We start from the raw sequence: 25930 nt of genomic DNA on the forward strand, positions 1-25930 counted from the left end.
ACCCCCAGACCCCACACAAACAATTTAAATAAAATATGAACCAAGAAGTGACCTAGTTGTAGAATATATTGCTTCTATAATCAACGTTTGCAAAGAATGTTTTTTAGGTCCTGCAGCCCACCCACTAGCCCGTAATGCAATGATTCTACCAGCCCTGGGGCACGATAACATCCAGACTTATCCATATTTAGTTGCCTGTATGCCCAGGATCCGCAAAAACACTGACCAGAAAGGATGATACTGCTTTAATTTTATTCGTATTTTACCATATACAAAAAGAATCAATGTGAAGAGAATGGTAAGTAAACATTTCAGCTCCGTCTTCCAGATTCCAGATCCCCACCCAGGTTTTCTCCATCTCTTTCATCTAATCCACAAAATGCCCAGGGCAGGAACACGCTACAGAAGATGCACGGACTCAGTGTCATACTGCAAGTGTTCCAAGTGAGGAGTTGTAGGAGAGCAATTTCTTTATCACCCATGAGATAATTACACTACCAGAAAATGAGTGATCATTTATGAGCTACTGTCTTAAAATCGAGGTAGGGAGAGTGGGAGGGAGGTTAAAAACAGTGAGGACTTGACAGTGACTAATGCTCCTGGCAGCTCAGTGTCTACATTTCAAACTTGAGATGGCAAGGGAGGAGAAAAAAAAAAAAAAAGAATATTCTTGCTATAACTCCCTGAACAATTCAATAGATCTGAGTGCCAGCTGTCAGAAGGCAGGAAGCCAGAGAGGACTCCCCAGAGATCATGGCTGGAGGTGCCTAGCAAGGAGAGTACAGGACACTAAACGTGAGACACAGACAATAAAAGAAATACCAAGTTTTTTGGGAAAGGAGGACTTTCAAAAGAAGCAGAGACTAACCCTGGTTAAGGGGAAATAGGACAAGGTTTGGAAGGAGGAACAAACATTATAGAGAGGAGTTGTCAGGAGGCTGAGGCAGGAGGATTTCAAGTAAAATTAAAAGATCTGAGGAAGCAGCTCAGTCAGGGAGCACTTGCCTGGGATGCATGAGGCCCTGGGGTCCATCCCCAAGAACCCCCCAAAATAAAGTGAAATTCAGCACTGAATGTGTAGCTCAGTGGCAGATAAGGGTAAGGCCCTGGGTTTGATTCCCAGGGAAGGAAAGGGAAGGGGAAGGGGAAGGGGAAGGGAAAGGGGAAGGAGAAGGGAAAGGGGAAGGGGAAGGGGAAGGGAAGAAGGAAGGAAGGAAGGAAAGTCATCCATAGCTAAGCCCTATTTGGTTGTGTAGACCAGGACCCGGCATGGCCCTTGATGCACAGAAGCAAGCACCTCAATTAGAGATTGCTATTTCTTGAATCTATGAGGTATGCAACAATACAGGTATTGCTGTATTGCTCTTTGAAAATTCTGTTTGAACGACCTATTCCACTAAGGATGCAGCACAGGAGTTGCAAAGGACAAACCAGGACTGAGCAAGGAAGGCAAAGTGGTCCACTTCCAAGAGCTTAAACAAGGTTTTCACTAAGTGCAAATGAGAAAGAGGACTGGAGGGGTCACTGAAGCTCACATGAGGTTAAGGAGTCTGGCAAGAGACATGGGAAGAAAAAGCACACAGGTCCTGGCCAGGAGATGGCTCTGAGTGGGACTCAGCTGCAGACAGGGAGACCAGCAAGAATGGATAGCGTCTACCCAGCTGAAAGGGCAACTCCTGGGGTGACACTGAAAACGGGGGGAGAGGAAATGAATCATTTAAAAATGATTCCAAAATAGAGAGTGATTGGGAAGGAAACGGAAAAGTTTCAGATGTACAAGAAGGAAATATTATTAGTCAAAACAAGAAAATAAGGAGTAGCATGGGAATCAGGATGCCACTTATAGTTTTTTTGTTTCGTTTTGTTTGTACCATACATTGAAACCAGTGGTGCTTAACCATTGAGCCACATTCCCAGCCCTTTTTATTTATTTTGAAACAGGGTCTCACTAAGTCACTGAGCTGGCTTTGAACCTGTGATCCGTCACCATGCCTGGTCACATACAGTTTTGGACATTACTAAAAAGCTGGTTTTCTCTCCACCAAAAACAAAAAAGTTCAAGCTGAACATTTGTTTTTTTCATTTGGCAGTGCCAGGAATGATACCCAAGGCCCCATGCTAGGCAAGTACTCTACCACTGAGCTACACCCCCAGCCCAAACAACTTTGTAAAGCCCTTCTAGAGGACTCTTGGTAGACTGTGTCTCTTCTGGACTCTCACAGCACTTTGCAACAATTATACAATAGCTCCACCTTACCTGTGGGGAATAGTTCAAGACCCCGTCCCTCCAGTTTTTGCCTGAAACCATGGATAGTACCAAATCCTACATATACTGTTTTTTCCCCCTAAATATCCATATCTATGATAAAGCATAATTTATAAATTAAACACGGTAAGAGATTAACAACAACAACAATGGAATATAATAGTTCTATCACTATACTATAATAAAAGTTATGTGAATTTGGTTTTGCTCTCTCTCAAAATATCTGATTGTACTTTTACTTCTTCACTTAAAGAAAACAATTTACAGCTTCTCTTTGACATACCCATCTTCCAGCATCACTATTGTATTGTGTGGCCATGATTAAGTAAAGTAAGGGTTAGCTGAACATAAACACCACAATTCCATGACAGTCCATCTAATAACTGAGATGGCCACGAAGTGACTAATGGGCAGGTAGGGTATTCAGTGTGGACACGGTGGATGAAGAGATGACCACATCCCAGGTGGGATGGAAAGGGACCACACAAGAGCTCACCAAATTACTCAGAACAGCACACAATTTAAAACTCACAAATTGCTTAATTCTGGAACTTTCCATGTAGTATGTTCAGAATGAGGTTGAACATAGGTGTAAAACAAAACTACGGGTAAGGGGGGACTACTGCACTACATTTTAAACCCACCCATTGCCTTTGTTGAAACATACTGATCTCTACATGCCCTCCTGGCCCCTCTGTCACCCTCTCCCTGGACTAAGTCAATGTGGGGACTATATGATGCTACAGTGAAAGTCCCAGGCTGTCACACAAGGCGGGCCTACCCTCGAGGGACAACTATCTCACCTGCTAACCATGTGCATCCTCAGGCAAGTCAATCTCTCTAAACCTCAGTACAGCAAGGCTTATCTCTCAGGCTTCCTGTCCTTCCTGGTCCTTTTCCAGAAACCACCTTCCTCCCCAGCAATACTCACCTGGGACATAGTTGATTCCACAGTCGATGACAACTGCCCCAGGTTTGATCCACTCTCCTTTCACCATTTCAGGCTGACCAGTTGCGACCACCAGGATGTCACCTTTATTTACCTAAGGGAGGGGATTCAGTTTTCAGAAACTGAGGAATGAAATCTAGAAGTAGAAAGGACACCCCTGAGCTTTCTATTAATTTTTAATGATCATCAGCGATTTCAGGATATCAGGCAAGGCCTCACATGGAAGCCACATACCTGTTTCTGATAGCCCTTCACATGCTGTGCATTTCTACACGTGCCTAAAGCCCCCTTTCACTAGGCAATTTTCCAAATGGGGAAATGATGAGAACCTGCAGGGTAGAGGGGAACCCAGACTCACAGCCACACACCTAGGACATCCCTGCATAAGGTGACACCTAAAGACTACACCCTCTCCTACAGAACCTTCCACAGACGCTGCTTTGGGGGGGTTAAAAGAGAAGGTGCTGGGCCCCTCTCCCGCTCTCTCCCCATATCTTGCTAAGTTGCCCAGGCTGGCCTTGAACTTGCAATGGTCCTGCCTCAGCCTCTCAAGTAGTTGAGATTACAGGTATGCACCACCAGGCCTGGCCATGCAAACATTCTTGAACTCAGGAATCCGATGCACAGATCAAGAATAAGCTGCCATGGATGTCCACTGCTCACAACCTTCTCCGGAACAGTACACATGGGATTTGGATGCCAGAGGCCAATCCCAGTGCCTATACTGCTAAACCCTGTTTGCCGCGAGGCAGATTACTGTCAAGAGTACACAGTCAGAACAAAGTCTTTATGTATAAACTTGGGCAAGTTTGTAATTTGAATTTTCTTTTTTTGATAGTAGAGGATATATTTATTTTTATTTTTACTTTTGTTATTTTTACAGACTGCATTTTGATTCATTGTACACAAATGGGATACATCTTTTTGTTTCTGTGGTTGTGCACGATGTAGATTCACACCATTCGTGTGATCATACATGTACGTAAGGTAATGATGTCTGTCTCAGTCCACCATTTTTCACACCCCTGCCCCCTCCTCCCTCTCATTTCCCTCTACATAATCTAAAGTTCAGCCATTTTTCTCTCACCCCCACCCCCCCACCCCCATTACATATCATCATCTACTTATCAGGGAAAACATTTGGCCTTTGGTTTTTGGGATTGGCTTATTTCACTTAGCATGATATTCTCCAACTCCATCCATTTATCTGCAAATGCCATAATATTATTATTCTTCTTTATGACTGAATAATATTCCATTGTGTATATAAAACAACTCTAAGATTCCATCTTACTCCAATTAGAATGGCTATTATCAGAACACAAACAATAATAGATGTTGGCACACATGTAGGGAAAAAGGCACACTCATACATTGCTAGTGGAGTTGCAAATTGGTGCAACCACTCTGGAAAGCAGTGTGGAAATGCCTCAGAAAAGTGGGAATGGATACACCATTTGACCCAGTTGTCCCACTCCTCAGTTTAAAAGGACTTAAAATTAGTATACTACAGTAACACAGCCACATCAATATTGAATTTGTTTCTTTGTCTTATAAAATGAGAAAAGAAACATGTAACATTGTTATGGGGGGTAAACAAGACAGTGGGGGTAAAGTACACACATGCACGCACACACACCTCCCACTCTACTCCAGACCTCCTACCTCCTTGTCCAGATTGGCAGTCTTGGAGTGACAGGTGGTCACTGTGGCATTGTTCCACAGAAGTAAGTCATGCATTGGGGCACCAACTATTTTACTACGCCCAACCACCACTGCATGCCTTCCAGCAATCTGCATCCCTGAAAGAAAAGCCAGTGTGCATCAGAGTTGGAAGAAAGCAGCTGCTCTCCTTCGCCTGCCACCTAAATGGAAAAACAGGACAAGTGCAGGAAAGTGGCTTCTTAGCATCAAACGGAAACCTTCCTAAAAACACTGTTTCTCTGGCAATGAGATTCTTAGCTCTAGGGTTTCACATACAGATTGGGAACTTGTATACTGTCCTTGTTGTGGGTTTTGGAGAGCAGCTTAGGCCAAGATCCATTCACTGAGTCATAGGGGAGTGGGAAGAAATCCTACACTCAAAAAAGAAACCCTGAGATACAGCTAAACAACCATATGGAAGAAGTTATCAGATTAAATTACATGGGAAAAACTGTTATAACAAGTTGGGTGTATGGAATGGGGTGAAGAGAAGTGAAGGAAATTAGATTAGTTTCAGCAATTCTTTCTAACTTTAAGTTTATTCATGCAGCTCCTTATCTAAGTTTCTGTTTTGGCTTATAGCCTAACATGGGGTCATTTGCAGGGAAGTGATAAAGGGGAAATTTTAACTATTGTAGAAAGGTTTTGTTTTGCTTATTGAACATCCATTCTTCTAGAAATATTTCAGAACTGGCTCCTACTGTGCTCAACAGAGATAACTAGGGTGAGTACCCAGTAGTGGACAAGTGGCCCTATTTTATCCCCTGACAAATGAGATCCAATCCCATGACTGTTATGCCCAAGGATGGACAAGGAACCTGAGAATGAGCTGCCACCATAGACTGAAGCAGAGAGAATGTCCTGAGGCCTCTGTCTAAGCCATATGACCCAGTCAAGGCCAAAGGCTGTGGATTCTTGCTTGAGGCAGTTTGGGTTTATGCTTCATTAAATCAATTTTATCAGAAAAAGATCGGGTCTTACATGGTATTAACATCATGAACATCTAAAAATAGACTTCTGTTTTTTTTTTTTTTAAATATATATTTTTTTTAGTTGTAGGGGGACACAATACCTTTATTTTAATTTCTATGTGGTATTGAGGATCGAACCCAGGGCCTCACGTGTGCCAGGTGAGCGTGCTACCACTGAGCCACAACCCCAGCCCTAAAAATAGACTTCTAAGTCTGAAACGTTTAAAAGGTTTATCTTGGTCAGGATTGGGGCTATAGCTCAGTAGTAGAACACTTGCCTAGCATATATGAAGCCTCGGTTCAATCCCCAAAAGAGCTGGCTAGCTACATACAAGCAAACAAACACGCATATAAAAGTTACCTCACTATGCTTTTTAGGATTCAGCAAAAGACTTGACGCTGACTTACAGCAAATGGTAGCTTCACTATCATTAAAAGGAAGTGGAAAGCTTATAGCTGCTATAGCTCATGGGATTTGCTTTTATCACATTGTAATAAACATTTGCTCAGTATGCTGAAAAACATAAAATTTAGTTGTAGGGTTGAACTGTAATAGTTGTCCCAAGGCTTATGGCTTGATCTTTTCTTGTCAACCATAGAGAATTTTCATTTATGCTGACCAAACTTTCCATTTGAAACTTCTGGCCTACTTTTTTTTTTTAAACAGAACCCATTTCCTTGCAAAAAATAACCTCTGCTAAAAGTATTCATAATGAAATTAAAATACCAAGGTACTAACTACGTAATAAGGAAATATGGCCAACTGTTCAAGATATCCATTTCCAGCCATCTGTCTAGTCTTGGAACCACTATGGAGACTCTGTGCCAGTTTCAGAGATGGGGACTTTTCACTTTGTACCCTTTCATACTCTCTGAATTCTTATCACCATACAGAATTTTTTTTTTTTTTTTTTTTTTTTTACAAAAATAAATTGCTTTGAACTCAAATAATCCTGAGTTCAAATCATGGTTCTGTTGTTTCTTGGGCAAAATAATCCATCTCTCTGAGCCTATTTTCTTGAGTAGCTATTGAATGATAATAGCACCTATGTCACTGAGTTGTCAAGGCATTGTGAATTCAGGTAAACCCATAATAAACAGGCCTGCTGCCAATCAAGTCCATTCTGTAAGCCCCCAAACAGGCCTGCTGCCAATCAAGTCCATTCTGTAAGCATTACTCCATACTCCACACGTCAAGACCGGCACCAAGAGGCACCGCCGACTTGTTGTCTGTTTTGGTTTTACCTGTCTCTTTGATGAGTTCCAAGCATCCTTTAGGCGTACAGGGAATGAAACAGTCTTTTAGATCACCTCTAGCAAGTTTTCCAGCGCTGATACTAGTCAATCTAAATCAACAAAGTGATAAAAAAAAAATAAGGGGGAAATAAAAGTCTTAGGTGTCTCTACTCTTCAGAAACAAATATGTCATGTTCCCCAAAGAGAGATGCATTATAAGTGAAACCATTCAAAGCAACGTAGGGAGGAAGCCAAGCCACACTCACCCGTCCACATCCTTTTCAGGTACAATAGCATTGATGACGGCCTCAGTGTTGATGGGGTTCTCTGCATCTAAGGGCAGCTGCACTAGGAGGCCATGGACAGTGGAGTCTTCATTCAAGGACGTGATGTTCTTTAACACCTAAAAGGAATATCACACTCGCAAAGCACATGGAACCCAAAAGTGGAGAGAAACCTGTTCCAAGGGAAAAATCGAGTGGCCCCATTTTCCCAAAGAATTTAATTATAGCCCTCTCAGAATGTAACTTGCCCTTGGATATGGAGAAAATTCTACTTTAACATAAAATGTATCTGTTATAGTTTAGACCTTAAATGTCCCCAGATGCCCATGTGTTGAAGGCTTTGTTCACAGTCTGTGACACTCATGGAAAGAGGTGGGACCTACAGAACAAGCTGCATCAGTGGGGACATGCCCTTGGTGATACCAGAATGCTGGTCTTGTCCTCTCTCTGCAGCCCCCATGAGGTTCAGCAGGCCTTCTCTTTACGCCTCCGCCATGACAGACTGTGCCACTGCAGGCCCAAAGCAACAGAGCCAAGAGACCATGAGCCAAAATAAATCTTTTCTCCTTATAGGTTGACTAGCTCAGGTATTTTACCACAGCTGCAGAAAAGCTGACCGATATAGGTGTTTGCTAAGAAATCTTATCAAAAAAAAAAAAAAAAAAAATGGGTACAATGGCACACGCCTATAATCCCAGTGACTCAGGAGGATAATGCAGGAGGATATCCAGTTTGAGGTCAGTCTGGGCCTATCACAAAGTAAAATAAAAGGGCTAAACAGAGAGGCAACATGTATCCCATTTGTTTACAATAAAATAAAAAAAAAAAAAAAAAAAAGGGCTAAGGACACAGCTCAGTGGCAAAGCATTCTTGGGTTCAATTCCCAGTACTAAAAAAAAAAAAAAAAAAAAAAAGTAAGGACTTTAATACCTTACTACTGGAACAGCAAGGCCTATGTTGCAACCACCAAAATCCAGATATGGAGAAGCCCTTTCTGCCTCTGCTGCCACCACGGTGCACATTAAACAACTTGTGGAAAGGGAGGCAAAAAAAGAAGCAGATTCTGAGGTGTACCCTCAACTGAGCCCAGACTATAGAAGATGAAATCACAGATGCTGCCAGTTTCAAGCAGTCTCTCCAAGAGAGAATCAAAGTGAACGGAAAAGCTGGGAATCTCGTTCTAAAGGAGAAAAGGGAAGACCACCATAACAAGGTAACTTGTTTGGAAAGATATTTGAACTATTTCATCAAAAAATATTTGAAGAGGAGCTGAAGAAATAGCTCATTTTGGAAAGACCAAGGGCCGCAGTTCGAATCCCCAGCATCTCAGAGGGGAAAAAAAAAATTTTTTGAAGAATATTGGTAACTGGTTGCATGCAGTTGCTAACAGCAAGCAGTTATAATTTATATTATTATTCCCATATTGACCAAATGAAGATGAGGATTAAAACTTATTATCTAGCATATGTTATATGAGTTCTAAAAATCTGGGAACCAAGCCAGGCACTGTGGTGCACTTGTAATCCCAGTGACTTGGGAGGCTGAAGCGGGAGGGTCACAACTTCAAGGCCAGTCTCAGCAATTTTAGTGAGACCCTAAGCAACTTAGTGAGACCTTGTCTCAAAATATCAAAAGTAATCATCATCATCATCATCATCATCATCATCATAATAAAGACTTGGGACAAAAAAAGATATAGCAATGTCCAATGATCCTTTTGCTGATGACAGAAATGTTCTATAATTTGTACCTTATAACACAGTGGCACCTACTGAATACTTGAAATGTGACTAGTGCAACTATGGAAACGAATTTTTCATATTATTTAATTTTAATTGAACTTAAACAGCTTCTTGGGGTTAGAAAATATCATATTAGACAGTGCAGACACAGAACATTTCCAAGACCTCAGAAAGTACCTTTTCCTTCCTGCCACTTATAGTTATCCCCCTACAAATAGGCAACTACAGTTTCTGATTTCATTTATTTGGTTAGTTATTTTTAATTTTTTTATTTGTTATAATAAGTTGTACATGATACTATAATGCATTTATACATTTTGATAAATCATACATAAATGAAGTATAATTTCTCATTTTTCTGACTGTACTATTTTTAAATGTTCTGCAGTGCTGAGGATTGAACCAGGGCCTTACATATGTTAGACAAGTGCTCTACCGCTGAGCCACATTCCCAGCCCACAGTCTTTTTTCTTTTCCCTCTTGGGACAGCGTTTCACTATGCTGCCCAGGTTGGTCTCAAACTTGTAAGCACAGCGTGCCTCTTACCTCAGCCTCCAGAGTCACTTAGACTACAGGCATGTGCCTCCACCTAACCCACAGTTCTGACTTTAATTACCACTAATTTTTCTGCCCATTCTTGAATATCAATAAACAGAATATGGGGGCTGGGAACATAGCTTAGTTGGTAGTGTGCTTGCCTCACAAGCACAAGGCCCTGAGTTCAATCCCCAGCACTGCAAAAAATAAAGCAGAATATGGGACTGGGGATATAGCTCAGTGGTAGGGCACTTGCCTAGCATGTGCAAGGCCCTGGGTTCAATCCCCAAATCTGCCAAAAGAAATGAACAAAATAAATAAAATATGTATTTGGTTTTTAAACTGATGGTAACTACAGGCCAGGGGTCAGTTTTAATGAACTTGGCAGGTGATCTGGAGCCAACAGTGCTGGGATCAGCCTTGAGTACCAAATATACCACAAGATGCACCATTTCCGCTGGGGGTATTTTCAAAGACTTTCTGAGGTGAAGTCTGTGAAGAAAGATCTACCTGGGGGTCTTACGTATCTCAGTCCTTAAAATACTACTAAACAGAAGGCCAAAGAGGAACGCACTCTGGCTGCCTCTTCACAGTTGGTCTGTAGGGCTCACCTCAGATTCTGTGGCTGTTCTTGGTAACTTAATGTGCATGGCTTTGATCCCAATCTGTAAAAATGAACATTGAAAATAGGTAAATGCCAAGAGAAATTTAAGATATGGGCCCACTGCTTTTAAGGATATGACTAGGGGCTGTGCATGCGGGCAGGGCAGCAGGACCAGGCTGCTGGCTGCAGCAGAGGCTCGCCAAGGGGCAGGCCCCGATGGTGGCAGCCGTGTGCCGGGGGTCGCAGCGGGGGTGGAGCACCAGAGCCAGACCCAGGGGCCTCCTGATTAGCCCAGCTTCGTGGAATCTGTGGATGAGTATGGCTTTGTGGAGCGCCTGTCACCTCCCACCAGCATCCCAAAGTCCCCAAAGCATGAACATTATCCCACCCCCAGTGGCTGGCAGCCTCCCAGAGATCCCCCACCCAAACTGCACTACTTTGTGCTGCACTCTCGATTGCACAGCATCCCTGCCTACAAGTACATCACACATGGCAACCGCCAGGTGACTGTGATCCGGAAAGCGGAGGGGGATATCTGGGCCCTACAGAAGGATGTGGAAGGTTTTCTGAGCCTCCTGCTGGGGAAGACACCTAACACCCAGGTTAATGAGGTGTACCCTGAGAGTCAAGGGCTTCTTTGATGAGCAGCTGAAAGCCTGGCTCCTTGAGAAGACATGTGAGGCCTGCCAAGCAGCCTGCATGGCATAGTCTCCCATAGACTAGAGGTCAGGTGATCTTGGGCATTGAGAAGTATGTTGGAACCCCTGGAACAGGAAACAAATCAGGACTAAAAACTTGGGCAGGGCAGAGTACAAGGGCTAAGACTTGAGCCCAGGCCTTTCTTACATGGAGCGGGAAACAGGTGTCCACTAGGAGAACTAGCAAGCATGAGAGACCCACCTTAAACAGCCAAGCTAGGAGAGGACATTATCTGCTGTCCCTCCCCTCATTGTGGCCTGTTACTTGGGGCTGGAAGCAACAGCCCAACCCCCTTTGGGGAAGGGTTCACAGGCAGAGCCATTAGGCACATCCTTCCTTGGCCCTCGGGAACTCACTGCTGGGAGCATTCCTGAGCCTTTCTGTAGGTCAGACCTGGCTCCAATCTGGAGAATGTGTCAACAGTTGACTCCAGCATAGGGTCCTGGGGGCCGTAAGTTCCAACTGCAGTGCTGGGCATCAGGGCACAGAGTGCCCTGAAGCCCAGGGAGAGGTGGGAAGCCTAGTCCTGGTCCCTGCTCCATTCCAAACCCCTTAGGCTTAACTGGGTTTCCATCTCTAAGAAGTCACGTGCTTAGATTTGGCTGGCCTGTACAATATTTACAAATTAAATAATCATCTGGAAAAAAAGAGGATATGACTAAAAAAAACCAGATTGTTCGTCATGATTTCGCCCTCATGTTCTGAAGACTTAGTCCCCCATTCCAACCGTTCATTATTTACTTGTTCACTTGTCACCACACATCGTGTCCATTATTCCTGCTCTTTGGGAAGTACAAAAACCATGGGTGAGAAAGCATTCAAGGGCAAATCAGAGGCTGCCACACTGTCACCTATTTCTGACTTGCAAAATAAATAATGTTGGCCTTGGGTTGTGGCTCAGGGGTAGAGTGCTCATCTACCATTGTGAGGCACTGGGTTTGATCCTCAGCACCACATAAAAATAAATAAGTATAATAAGGATATTGTGTCCAACTACAACTGAAAAAATACACACACACACACACACACAAATGTCTGTTGGTGGCAGTAAAGGTTCTATGGGAAGGATAAGGGGTAACTAGCAGGACTGGGATGGAGGTGGGGGAGGGCGACGACACCATTTCTCTAGGCCTTACCTCCTTAGCAGCCTTCAGCTTCACGTTTATATAAAGATTGGAATCATCTCTGTCGCCAACCTAGAATAATAAATACATGCAAATCAGACAATTAGGGAAAGGCAAAGTGTACAGAAAAGCTTCTACAATTTTAGTTATGATAAAAGGAATGTTCGAGCATGCCTCTCTTGTTGGAGAGAACCTTTATAGGAGAAAAAGGAGGCTGTTGGTACAGGAGGGGGAGATGAACACTGGTGGCATCATTACATCTACCCCCCTACCCAACAAGGCTCACCCAACTCTCACCAAAAAGGCCAAAATAAAAGAAAATGTCAAGCTGGAAGAGTTGGCTGGTGCCTGTAGTCTCAGCTACCCAGGAGGAGGGAGGATCGCTTGAGACCAGTTCAAGGCAGCCTAGGCAACACAGGGAGACCCTATTTCAAAAGAAAAAGCCTCTGTCCTAGAAATGAAGCACTAAGCTAGAGTGCAACAGAGCTACCAGAAACATGGGATTTCTACTGCTATGCCAGAATAAGGCCTGGAGGACTGAGAAATTGCCAGGCAAAAGATACTGGAGAGGCAGAGCACTAAAGGCACATTGCATGCTTTCAGCCACCCCCAGGAGCAGTGGAGAGCTCTGGTGCCCAGCCACACAGAGGAAGCAGCCAGAGGCCCTCATTCACAGAACAGACAGCCAAGATAGGCAGAGGGCAGTCTGGCACCCTCCCAGCAGAGGAAAGGCAGGGCAGGAGCCAACTCCTTTGGGCGACTCTGCTGCGGCTCCCTACTTTCTCTCCATTTTTTAAATCATGAACATGTTTAAAGTTTTCCATTATAACCATTTATCTGTAAAATTTCATTTTCCAAGTATTTTCCCACACTCCAGTGGTCAACCTTTCTCCTTTTTGAGGTTAAAAAACACTACAAGTTTGGTTTCTCCCCGAACTGCAGAGGGAAAGGCAGTAGGTGCCTTGATACCAAAGATGATTGGGGCCTGTTCCTCTGAACAGGACCACAGCACCTGTCTAACCGTATTGCCAGACCTTGCCATATGGACACAGCTACAGATGCTGCCCTCACATCTCAGGACACGGCCTGAATCCTGGCTTCAGGCATCACTTACACATGTAGTTCTCAGTTCTGTAAGGGAAAATTGGTTTTGGGGGATTTGTTTGTTTTTTGCCAGGCTAGAGACTGAACCCAGAGCTGTGCATATTATAAGCAAGTGGTCTACCACTGAGCTATATATCCACAGCACCTACCAGTCCTTTTTAAACTACAATTTCTCTACTTCAGAGTTTCTCTTCATTTCTCTCTCAAGCGGTTGAAATACTACCATAAGTCATGGTTCCAGGAAAGGTATGCAGGCATTTTTCTGAGCCTGTAGATACCTGAATATATTTTTCTGTTGTCCTTTACATTTGAAGGACCTTGGCTGAATTTGGAATCACAGCTGTTCCAGAAGAACCTAGTCCTGGTGTATGAGGACTGACGCGAAGGTGCTATAAAACTAAAGGATAAGAGGCTGACAGATCCAGTATTGCAGAGAGTGCAATTTATTAGTGGACGGACTTCCTGACAGAAGTGTGTTCTTGAGTGGCAACACAACCAGTTTAGATCCCACAATTTGGGTTAGGAACAGAGACATATCTAGGTTAGGACAATGACTTGATCCCAGCTGGAACGTACCTAGTTTATCTTGAGCTAACATCAAAGAGTGAGATGCGTCCCTGGTGCCAGGGTCCAGCTGTAAAGCTTCACATAATACTCTAATGGTTTTGTCTATTTGTAGCTTGCTGGAAAACTATACAGGAACAACTGACTAGGGTTATTTTGGGGCGATCATGGCAGTAACAACTCAAGATGGCTACAGTCATGTCAAGTTGAATCCATATAGTGTTTTCCTTCAGAGATACTGTCTTTGGTATCTATTGTTACAGAAGACAAGTCTAAAGTTGTTGTTGTTCCTTTATATATTAACTATTTTCTGCCTGAAGGAATTTTTCTAAAACTCCAAAACTGCTACCGTTTGCAAAGAGAAGGCTTAGTCATGAGTTTATGCCAACATTTTAATGTAATCAAAATGCTAAAGAAGAGACATCTAAGGGGTCAATTCAAAGATTCACTCTCAGTATATGCATTTTATTTTATTTATTCTTCTAGTGTAGGGATCAAAGCCAGAGTCTCACACACATGCTAGGCAAGTGCTCTACCACTGAACTATACCCCCAGTTCTAGGCATTTTATACAGAAAAAATAGTTATACAATCATTGATAGACTAAGTACAAGAATATTTAGTTAAAGAACATTAGATTCTTGACTGGCAGTCAAGTGGGTGGGTGGATGACTGGTGTCTCAGAACAAATCTTAATCCCATTAGTTTATCAAGAACAGTACTTCAGCATTTTATCAGGAATGCTAATCTCTTTCTTCAAAGTAGTTGTGCATTATATCATCCAAAAAAAAAGGACCCTATTCCAGAACAAGATAGGGGTAATTCCTTTCTTTCTTTTTCTTTTTTTTTTTTTTAAACATCAGAAGTTTGCAAACTTTCTGTAAAGGACCAGACAGGGTGGTATATATTAGGCTTTATAGGGAACATACCCTGTCACAGCAGCTGCTACTTCTTTTTAAATCCATTACAATCTGGGCAATGTTTAGACCACCGTTTACCAATCCCTATTTTTATAGCATAAAATATCTTGGGTGTTGGTCTACTCATTAGTTCTTACTTCTGTCTTAAAACTTTCTGAAGATACTCAGGTCAGTAAAATTTATTACTTTTTTTTTTTTCTTTTTGTCCACATATTTTGTGGAAACTGGGTGAATACATATAAAGCACTCTAAATAGATTCTGAGAGGAAGCAAGCATTAGATTTTATGTTATTAATAATTAAGGTATTTTATGTGCTAAGGAATGGAAATACAGCCTTATTTGTATCTCATAAAAACTCAAGTTTGCGGCTGGGGAGATAGCTCAGGTGGTAAAGTGCTTGCCTTGCAAGCACAAGGCCATGAGTTAGATTCCCAGCACCAAAAACAAACAAACAAACAAACAAAAAAAAAAAAACTCAAGTTTGTTTTGTTTTTTGGGGGGTTGCTGGGAATTGAACCCAGGGGTACTTTATCATTGAGCTACATCCTCAGTCCTTTTTTTTTTTTTTAATATTTTTTTAGATGTTGATGAATCTTTATTTTATTCATTTATTTATATGTGGTGCTGAAAATCAAACCCAGTGCCTCACACATGTTAGTCAAGTGTTCTGCCACTGAGCCACAACCCCAGTACTTCTTATTTTTTATCTTATTTTATTTTATTTTAGACAGGATCTCACTAAATTGTGGAGGCTGGCTTTGAACTTGTGACCCTTCCTGAGTCACTGGGATTACAGGCAAGTGCCACCAGGCCCAGCTAAAAACTCACGTTTTATTCATTTATTTTATAAATATTCATTTATTTGAGAAGTTACTATAAAAGAAAAAATTCAACTTCTAAGTATATACTTAGGCCAGATCACAAATATTTATTTGCTTTTGTTTTATTTTCCTTTTATGAATGTTCTTGAATATAATGTTAAGGAATTTGAAAAACATGGAGGAAAAAAATGGGGTTTTAGAGACAGGTTTAAATTCATATCCCAGTCCCTTCCTGGTTGGCTTTGGGCAAGCTATTCAAATTCTTTCAGCACCAGTTACTGTAAGGGGATTGGTCCCACTTTGTAGGGACAATATAAAAAGTAGAGTAGAATATATACATATCATTGAACTGTAATGGACACTCGATATGTGATTAGTACTGTCATTCTACTGATGAAAATTAGATGAGTTGTGATCAGCTTTGCATTTTAACACTACTGTTGTCAAAAGGACAGAGAGGAGGAGTCCACATCAAAAGCCCAGAACCAGTAAGCGCTGTAATGGTTCACAGGTAGGGGCAGCAAGAATCAAGAGGAGGGAACAGATTCCCAGAGCTTATGGGAGTCAGAATCACAGGGAGTGGGCCAGAAAGACCCTCTAAAAGAGGACTTCAGGCATCTGGCATGGTCACGTAGGAAGATAGTGGTACTAGCATTGGGAGAAAATACAAGAGCCGCCAGACAGAAATGTGATTGCAACAGATTATGTAAGCCTTCAAAGTGTCGACTCAGTGCTAAAGTACAAGACCAAAATATCCTACCACTGTTTTATCAGCAAGGACATTGGAGACAAGCTGTAGAACAGTATTTATGTAAGAAAAACACTTGTAATCAATGCATTTAAAGTCAATTCCGGAAGTCAATTTTTAAAAGGGTGGGAAAAACACCTGCCAAAATTGCTAAGAAGGGCTTTGAAAAGGCACAAAACTTCAACAGCTTAAAGATCTTAATTGGTTTTATTTGCAATTGGGCAATAAAGTAGCATTAGTATTCCAAAGAGGTGAACAGAGGAGGTTGGTTTTATAAACAGAAAAGGGCTGAAAAGAAGCAGAAACAAAAACCAAAAAGGCTTAGGGATATAGCTCAGTGGTAGAACATTTGCCTAGCATGTACCAGGCTGAGTTTGAGCCTCAGCATCACAAAATAAATAAATAAAAAAGTGTGTGTGTGTGTGTATGTGTGGGGGGGTGGGATTTCAAAGTGACTTTCCTTGTAGACTAGGGTAGGGAGTTAGAATGACAGAAATATAGCTGATTGGTTAACATCAGGTTACCTGTTTTGGCAAAAGGATTAAGGCAGAGGGAACCATGCCAATCGAAACTAGCCTGTTTGGGAAAGGTCATTACTGAATCCTGAGTTCTCAGAACACATAAACAGCTTGGTTTCAGCTAGGTGAGGAGGAATATCAGCAGTAGTGATTTCATTTCAATTTTCAGATTGAACTGATGGGGCCTGATGTAGGATCTTAGCCCAAATTCAGACCTACTATAATTTTTATTTAACAGTTTGCAGAAACAGATTTGGTTTTTATTTTCGGTGCTGGAGGAAGAACCCAGGACATTATACACAACAGGCAAGAGCTCTACCACTGAGCTACACCCCCAGTCCAGAAACAGACTTCTCACCTATGACATTTACTTTCTTTCTACAACATAAAATAATAAGCCAAGCAATAACCAGTCCCCAAATGTACCAGGGTACACCCACAACCTATTACTTTGATTCTCAGTAATTTGCAAAAAGAAAAAAAAAAAAGGAAAACCCACCATAGCAGAGAATACACCACACACTGAGTGATACCCTCTATACCTTTTCCCTCACCTAAGGCCTGTGAGATACACAGTAATGGGAGGGAATTTAAGTAGCATTCACGCTGGAATTCTTGATAAACAAGGAAGGGAAACTTAGCAAGGGGTAGATGATATATGTGGAGACATACAAATAGAGAATGTGAGGCAGGAAGCTGGTGTTTTGAAGGGAGTTTCAAAGGAAAACCGTGAAGTCTTGTCATCCAAATCAAACCTTCCAACAGTCATTTATATTTGTACATTTGCCCATACAAATATTTATCAAATGCCTCCCTTCTGGATGAATCTGAAACTCAGGGAAGAAACTCTGGTTAGAGACCTAAATTTAGAAGTATTCCCTCATGAAACTATGGGACTGGGTAAGGTCACTTGGGGAAAAATTAAGATGGAGCAGAGATCTGGGGCTGAGCCCTAAGACATTCATACAGTTTAGGTAGGTGGGAGAAGAGAAACAGCAAGCAAAGGGGGCCAGAGAAGGCAGGGAGACAATGGTGTTCCTTCTAGGAACCAAGAGTCTAGAGCTCAGATGGGATCCAGATTTCAAAGTTTGTGGACCACCTAAGGCAGTAGTTCTCAAAGTGTAGCCTGTGTACTCTTGAGGGATCCCAATACCCTTTCAAACATCGGTGATTTCTGGAGGAACCTCCATACTGTTCTCCATAACGCCTGGACTGATTTACATTCTCACCATCAGTGCAGGAGAGTTCCTTCTTCTCCACATTCTCACCAGCATTTGTTTTGGTTTTGAAAATAACCAATGATCTAGCTACCCCTCTTCAGGGCATATGTCCAAAGGAAATGAAATCAACAGACTAAAAAGATACCTGTTTATTGGCACACTATTCACAAGAGTTAACATGGAGAATGAAGCTGGGCATGGTGGTACACACCTGGGAAATTGAGGTAGGAGGATTGCAAATTTGAGGCCAGCCTTAGCAACTTACCATGACCTTGTCTCAAAATTTAAAAATATAAATAAAAAGGACTGGGGATGTAGCTCAGTGGTAAGGTTCCCTTGGATTCACCCAGCACCAAAAAATAAATAAGTAAATAAATAAAATAATTAAAAGAGCCGTGGTTATAGTCCAGTGGTAGAGTATCTCTGGGATCAATCTCCAATACAGTTGAAAAAAGATATGGAATTGGTCTAGGTGCCTATCAACAGATGAGTGGATAAAGAAAATGTGATAAATATAAATAAATAAATACACACACACACACACACACACACAATGGATTTTATTCGAAAATAAAGAAGAATGAAATCCTGTCATTTAATAGTAAAATGGATAGAACTGGAGGATATTATATTAAATGAAACAAGCCAAACATAGAAAGACATGTACTACAAGTTCTCTCTCATATGTAGAAGCTAAATAAGGTTGATCTGACTACTAGAGGTTGGGAAGGGTGTGGAGGTGGGAGGGTAAAGGGAGACTGAATTTGATCAGTGGATGCTGTAATATTACACTAAATCCCATTAATAGGTACAACTAATACATGTGATCAAAACTAAAATAAAACAACTTAAAAGGTAAAAACCACTATCAAAATGAATAATTCTTTTTTAAAAAATCTGAGGGCTAAATCTCAAAAATCCAAAAGATGAATGATCTCACTGATAAGCGGATGATGACACATATGGGGGGTGGGAGGGGGGCAAGAATGGAGGAAGGAGGGACTGTATAAAGGGAAAAGAGGGGTGGGAGGGGTGGGGGGGAAGGAAAAAAATAATGGAATGAATCAAACATCATTACTCTATGTAAATGTATGAATATGCAAATAGTATTCTGTTACTCCATGTACAAACAGAAACAACATGTATCCCATTTGTTTACAATAAAAATAAATTTTAAAAAAAAATCTGAGGGGTAAATTATTTTCATGATAGAATTTCTGTCTAAATAACATTCCATCTAAATAACAAATGGAGATTCTTCAAAGATAATAAATTTATTCCAGAATGAATACTGCAATGAAATGCACCTGCCATAGCAAACTATGTGCACACTCAGAAGAAAAGAGAGATGAGAGTTTAAAGGCAAAATGAGTGTTCCATTAGTTGTTTTGAAACAATCACCCTTGGCCATAAGAATCAATAACAAGGGTGGCAACTAAGGTCAGACAGGCAGTTGTTGGATAAATGACCTTACAGAAGTATTTTCTGGGTAAGGCTGTGGTAGCTTTGGTTTTGTGCAAGTCTGTGTTTTGGGCAGTTTTTGGTGACAGTTTTTTTTTTTTTTTTTTTTGAGACAGAGTCTCACTAGATCTCAGGCTGGCCTTGAACTTGTGATCCTCTTGCTTCGGCCTCCTGTGTTGCTAGGACTAAAGGTGTGTGCCACCACTCCCAGATTGGAATAGTTCTTATCAGGCAATCAAGCATGAGAGCTCTCCCTTCATGGTCTTTCTTGGCTCCATTTGTCAAGGTTTGACACAGTGACTCCATTTTGATTCTGACAACTTCACATGCTACTATGTGGTTTGCTTTTTCATTGTGTTGACTGCTCTACCCATGGCACAAAAACAACAGTGGGTAAGACTGCTGGGGACAGCACAAATTGAAACAAGGGTACCAAACCATACTCTGGTTTCCAAGGCATCCTTCATTGTCACAATAAAAACAGGTGACAGTTTCACTTAGGAATGCCCTTGAAGTAATACAAATATTGACTTTATTAAAACTCAACCCATGAGTAAATGTCTTTTTAGTATTCTGTGTAAAGAATCAGGACACATTCATAAAGCACTTCTTTTACCCAGGGAAGTACAGTGGCTGTCAGAAGGAAAAGCACTTGGGCTTTTGTGCCTTGCCAGCTGAACTAGGTGTATTTTTCTATGGAACACCATCTTAACTTAAAAGAATAGTTGACAAAAAATGATTGCCAAATATTTTCTCAAAACTGAATAAAGCAAGCATGAACTTCAAGGAGAACAACAAACTGCATTTGTTGCCAATAATAACATTCCAGGCTGGGGGTGCAGCTTGATGGTAGAGATGTGCTGAGCAGGCATAAAGGTCCTGGGTTCAATTTCCAGCACCAATTTTCAAGCAAAAATTAGAACTGTTTATCAACCTCTGTGAACTTGACACCTTTTTAATCCTTAAAATTTTCTGATGAGTTTGTTGGTGATATGATTGTGGGATTTTAAAAATATTGTGTAACAAAATATGTTAGCATTTGGAAAATCTGCCTAATTCAGTGAACCATTATTTTCCAAATGAGGAATGAAGAATGTTACAAAACCATCCCTGGGTAAATATGGGTTCCAAATGTTAACATTTTGATGTAACAAAGTATGAAAACATGAAAAGATGTAACAAAGCATGAAAGTTCACTAAGAGACTTTCAGATTCCGCATTGCAACTAACCTTTAAAAACTTCACTTAGTGAATCCTAATACAGTATCAGAGGAAAAATACCACAATTATCTGGACAACTATTAAAAAAAAAAAATTCTTCCCTTTAACCACTATACATCTGTCTGAGGCCAGATTCTCTTCCTATATTTCAACCAGACTGGCACTCAGCAAGAGATTGGATGCAGAAGTGGATGGGAATCCACCCCTTCAACTCTACCAGGTCTTTATGTCAGACAGTAGAGCTCTACAAAACATGTAAAATAATGCCCCCCTTCTCACTAAATTTTATTATCAAAGTTTTTTTTTTCATTTATTTTACAATATAATAAACTTCCTATTGGCATTTTAACATGAACAAATATTTTTGAAACTTAGTTTTAATTTCCAATACAGCAAATATGAATAGGTAAACAAAAGCTCCTTGAGGTCTTAAATTTTGAAGAGCATAAAGGGTCCTACAAAGATCAAAGGTTAGGAGACAGGTCTGGGGAAAGGCAGCCAGAGAGAAAAACAGGGACCAGCACATGAAAGTTGAGAAGAAGAGTTGCCTGCAAAGAGAAACTGTAAAGACATGGGATTTCACAAAAGGCAATAAGGAGGGGGAATAAAAAAGGAGGAAAAAGTCTGACGTGCCTTTTGCCTGAATTGCTACCGTGTGTCTCGGTAGGGAGGTCATTAGTGGAAATACACCATGATAATACCTGTAAAATCGCCAGGCCCGGTGTGAAGTCAGGTACTTGCTCCTTCATCTGAATGATTTGGTCCTTCAGTCTCTCCCTTATTTGCCTAGAGAAAAAAGAAAGGTTGAAGATAATACTTCATGTTTCAAGCATAAATAAGTGACATGGATTATTAGATGTATTTCTCTTAAATTAAAAATACCTTCACTAAATGAATCTAGGATATAATGTACTATGATCATCTCATCATTTTCTAGATTTCAAGTTGACTTGGATATTTTCTAACTCCTGTTGATGATGACTGGGCCGTGGGGTGTGAGGACAGTCAATTTAAAATGTATTAAGTTGGGCCAGCCATGGTGGTACACGCCTGCAATCCCAGCTACGTGGGTGTCTGAGATAGGAGAATCATAAGTTCCAGGTCAGTCTGGGTAACAAGAAGACTCTGTCTCAAAATAAATAAGTCAGGCTAGGAGTATAGCTTGGTGGTAATATACTTGTCTAGCATGCACAAAGTCCTGGGTTCAATCCCCCGCAAAATAAAATAAAATATGCTAGTTGATGGCATTTTAAATCATACATTGAAAAGTAAAAATCTGGACAAAATTTCTGGAAGGCACTGGTTGTCATCTTTCTCAGCACTTTAACTCACCAGATATTGTCATGAAAAACTTTTACAGGGAAAAACTCAAGCTCACATCTTTTGCTCAGCCTACCTAGTAAGAAGACTAGACTAGACATAAGACTCAATGATAAATCAGGTGAATCCCACAGCAAATTCAACATGAACTTACGAATTACATTCCAATTCACATAAGAATTTCCCTTACAAAAAATATAACGCAATGTTAAAAGAACAACCTCATATGAAACTCCATTTATTCAACATATAATTTCTCAACAACATAGGACATTACAAAAATTAAATTATATTCATAAATAAATATTCAAAATAGCTCAACCTTGCCCAGTATTTGTCTTTCTTGAAGATCCAGTTTCATCTACCTTTCTTCCTCTCACTCTGAACTGCACTTGACATAACAAATAAACATGAACCCTCATTCTAATTGGGTTACTCCTGGCTCTACTTCTCCATGCTTTGCAAAAACTGACATAAACAGGCACAAAAGTTAAAAGGAAAAGCTCATCTAGAACTGATCTAGTAAACATCAAGATTGTTGAATGGTACAAGAAGTCATCCCCTAGACTTTCAATTTTTATTTCTAGTGAGTGACCTTGTTTTTCAAATCAATACTCTATCCAATAATATATTTCAAAAGAATTAGGGCAGGGATGGTGGTGCATGCCTGTAATTCCAGCAACTTTGGGAGGGCTTTAGCTTCTCAAAATAAAAAAAATTAAAAGGGCTGGGGATGTGGCTGGGTGGTAAAGCACCTCCGAGTTCAATCTCTCACACTGTACAGAAGAAAAAAAAAGAGAGAGAGAAAGAGAAAAAGAAAGAAAGGAAGGAAGATACAAACGATAGGGCAAAAAAGTAAAAGTTCTGTCTTTGTCTATCGATGTGCTCCCAAAAAAGGGCTAGGGAAAGGTTTCCACTGGTTCTACTTCACCTTTCCCTGCCCATACAAAACTCATGAAATAACTTACTAGCACAACATAAAAGGAGCCCAAAGAGTAGAAAGACAATAGCAAGTGAAGACAGTGAAGACAAAGAACACTTAGAGACACTCGATCATGTGGTAAGGTAGGAGAACTTTCTTAAGCCATTCACAGAAGTAGAAACAGTCTCACAAAAGTCATGTGACTTCCCTTAGGGCCAAGTGGCAGAAAGATGAACAAGTGCAATGACCCTGAGTAGGCAAATGAGTTCCAAACTGTCTTTTAATCTGAATGTGACAGGAAGCCATTAAGAGGGTCTTGAATAGGGCTGACACGATCAAACCTAGGTTTTTAAAATTTGTTCTGGTTGCTGAATTGAGAACACACAGCAGGGGTGAAAATCAGGGATACCAGCAAGAAACTATTGCAACTGCCAAAGTCCAAGCAGAGATGGTGATGTTGTATGGATTACAGTATTGATGGCAGGTTGGTTCAAAGTGATTAGATTCTAGATACAGTGACATGAGGCACAGAGAAAATTCCAGGGTTACACATAAAGGATTGAGTTTTGGGAGTTGTGAAGTGGAGATGGAAAGACTGCCAACTACAAAATATCCTAAGGCACTGAGCAGATTTTATTCTGATACAGTGAATTTATTTATCAATTTTTATAAAGATTCTAGAATAAGTGAGCATTTTGAGACCTAAAGTAGGGAGTCTAGGGACAAACAACAACAACAACAACAAAAATACACCCAGCAGGTGTTAAGTTATAGGAACCCAGTACCACAGGTACTATAGGTGGAAAGTGTTGTTTTCAGTTCAGCAGATTAAGAACAAAGAACAAACTGGTCCATATTTCTATTCTATCCTTTAAATGAATCTAACCTTGCAATTTTTTTTTTTCTTTTTTTTTGCACCAGGGATTGAATCCAGAGGCACTTAACAACTGAGCCACATCCCCAGCCCTTTTTATATTTTATTTTGAGACAGGGTCTCAGTGAACTGCTTAGGGCTTTGATAAGTTGCTGAGGCTGGCTTTGAACTTGCAATCCTCCTGCCTCAGCCTTGTTGAGCCACTGGTATTATAGGCATGTGCTACCACGCCTAGGACAATATTTTCTCTTAAAAAAAAAAGAAAAAGATCACAGCTGGAGATCAGTTACACTGACTCTCCTAAACTTGTCCTAAGAAGCAGAATTATTCTTCCAATTAGAAAGATGTGTTTAAAAGCAGGCATTTGGCCCTTTTCACAACATGACCAGAAGAGCAATAAGAGATGTTTTTAAATGTCCATAAACCATAACCAGCAAGAACTAACTGTTCAGAATGCTAAAGCAATAGGTGGAAAGTTTTCTACTCTGGTAAAGTCAGGGAGGACCATTGATTACGTCCCCTAAAATATTCTAGCCTGTGTTCATTTTCTGGGTTAGCCACTAACCGAAGAACTCTAACACGAAAAGAAGAAAAGCAAAGGTCAACAATTGCTTAAATTAAGAAACGACAAAAGAGGAAAATGGAGAGAAAAAGTGAACATTCCCTCATGGGTCTTTAGAGCCATGAAACTGTGGTGAATTAAATGGTGAGAAGCCCATAAATTCCAGAAAGTTTAAATGCTGTAACAGAACAACTTCCTAATCATTAAAACCTTCTAAATTGGGGCTGGGGTTGTAGCTCAGCATACAGCACTTGCCTAGCACGTGTGAGGCACTGGGTTCAAGCCTCAGCACCACATAAAAATAAATAAATAAAAATAAAGGTATGTGTTCACCTACAATTAAAAAAAATTTTTTTTAGATATTCTAAATCATCAAAAACTACCTTGAGCTGCAGCTGCCTCCTGTTTCTCTCCATCCCTATGAGTTACACCCTCCAGGCAAGGATTCCAGAGTAAAGTGAGGCCAAAGTGGGTGGTCCCTGAACACCAGAACTGCACACATCGGACATTAACTCTAAACTCTAAGAGAAGACACACCTCAGTCTCTATGCAGGAGAAATCAGCACTGGAGTGTTAATGAAAGAAGAAAAAGTAACAATATATCATTAAAGTCTCTCTGGTTCTGATGGATACATACTAGTAAAATAATTATAGCTACTTAGATATGCAAAAAGCACAAGCACGACCAGACACAGGTACAGTTTTAACTAAGATGCTACTGGCATATAGTGGGTAGAGATCAGGGTGTAATACCCTACGATGCATAGGACAAGCCCCCATGATGAAGAATTATCCAGCCTAAAAGTTAATAGTGATAGTGCCAAGGGTGAGAAATCCTGCAATAAAATGTAATGTTTAGGATTATCTTTTAAAATAAGGGGCAGAAATCAAGGAGGAAATCTTTACCTGTCCAAGATTTCCTTGATTCTCTGTCGGATAAGAGTCATCTGCCTTACTATCAATTTTCTCCAGGTTAACCTCTCCCACATACAACTGTGAAACAGCCTCATCAACAAAAGTCGAAGGTGAACATCCTTCAGAACCGTATTATCCCTGGAGAGTCCTTGTTATACAGTCTAACACCCTCACTGTCGCCAGTCATCTCTTTAGCCCAAAGTCTTATACAATTATTCTTGACAAAGTCTATTATGAATTCCAAGACTACCTTTCTACCATGATACCACAGGTTCAAGTCTTTTGACATTTTATGGCAGGGAAGAAAAACATTGCTGAAATACACGCTAACAAGGATATTTCAACAGAAGCTACGTGGTAGACAAAGAAGGCAGCAAAAGGTATTTAGGGACATGGCTAAGAAATGTACAGGAAGAAAACAAAGCTGCTGTTAGCATCAAATGCTGAAACGTAGTACAGGCTGGGAGTAATTCTTAATCCTCAGAAGGTCCACAGAAGGTAGTTCAGTGGTAGACTGCATGTTTAGCATGTGCCAAGCCCTGGATACAAAGCCCAGCACCAAAGTGGGGAGGAAAAGATACATAGCAATGCCTTTAATAATGGTCAGAGAAAATGTTAAGAACATTCATCATCAAAAGGGAAGC

General features: G+C 40.8%; 2 protein-coding genes across 4 annotated transcripts in view; one reads left to right on the forward strand and one right to left on the reverse strand.

The window, feature by feature from the left end:
• ZBTB25 (zinc finger and BTB domain containing 25) overlaps positions 1-25930 on the forward strand; it is a 156861-nt gene that overhangs the window by 69343 nt on the left and 61588 nt on the right. Inside the window, exon 5 of one of the 3 annotated variants that reach the window (XM_079126280.1) lies at positions 19585-21381. The exons of the other annotated variants lie outside the window; for them this stretch is intronic. Coding sequence (XP_078982406.1) covers positions 19585-19599 — 15 coding nt within the window. The 3' untranslated portion in view covers positions 19600-21381. Of the gene's footprint in view, positions 1-19584; positions 21382-25930 lie in introns of those variants that run through there. 3 annotated transcript variants of the gene reach the window in all.
• MTHFD1 (methylenetetrahydrofolate dehydrogenase, cyclohydrolase and formyltetrahydrofolate synthetase 1) overlaps positions 1-25930 on the reverse strand; it is a 67381-nt gene that overhangs the window by 30080 nt on the left and 11371 nt on the right. The window contains exons 2-8 of the mRNA XM_079126273.1: positions 21395-21479; positions 12129-12188; positions 10301-10354; positions 7393-7529; positions 7136-7236; positions 4881-5017; positions 3198-3309 (exon numbers count right to left, since the gene is read on the reverse strand). Coding sequence (XP_078982399.1) covers positions 3198-3309; positions 4881-5017; positions 7136-7236; positions 7393-7529; positions 10301-10354; positions 12129-12188; positions 21395-21479 — 686 coding nt within the window. The remainder of the gene's footprint in view (positions 1-3197; positions 3310-4880; positions 5018-7135; positions 7237-7392; positions 7530-10300; positions 10355-12128; positions 12189-21394; positions 21480-25930) is intronic.

Source organism: Sciurus vulgaris (assembly GCF_902686455.1).
Source record: "Sciurus vulgaris genome assembly, chromosome: 2".
Taxonomy (NCBI): domain Eukaryota; kingdom Metazoa; phylum Chordata; class Mammalia; order Rodentia; family Sciuridae; genus Sciurus; species Sciurus vulgaris.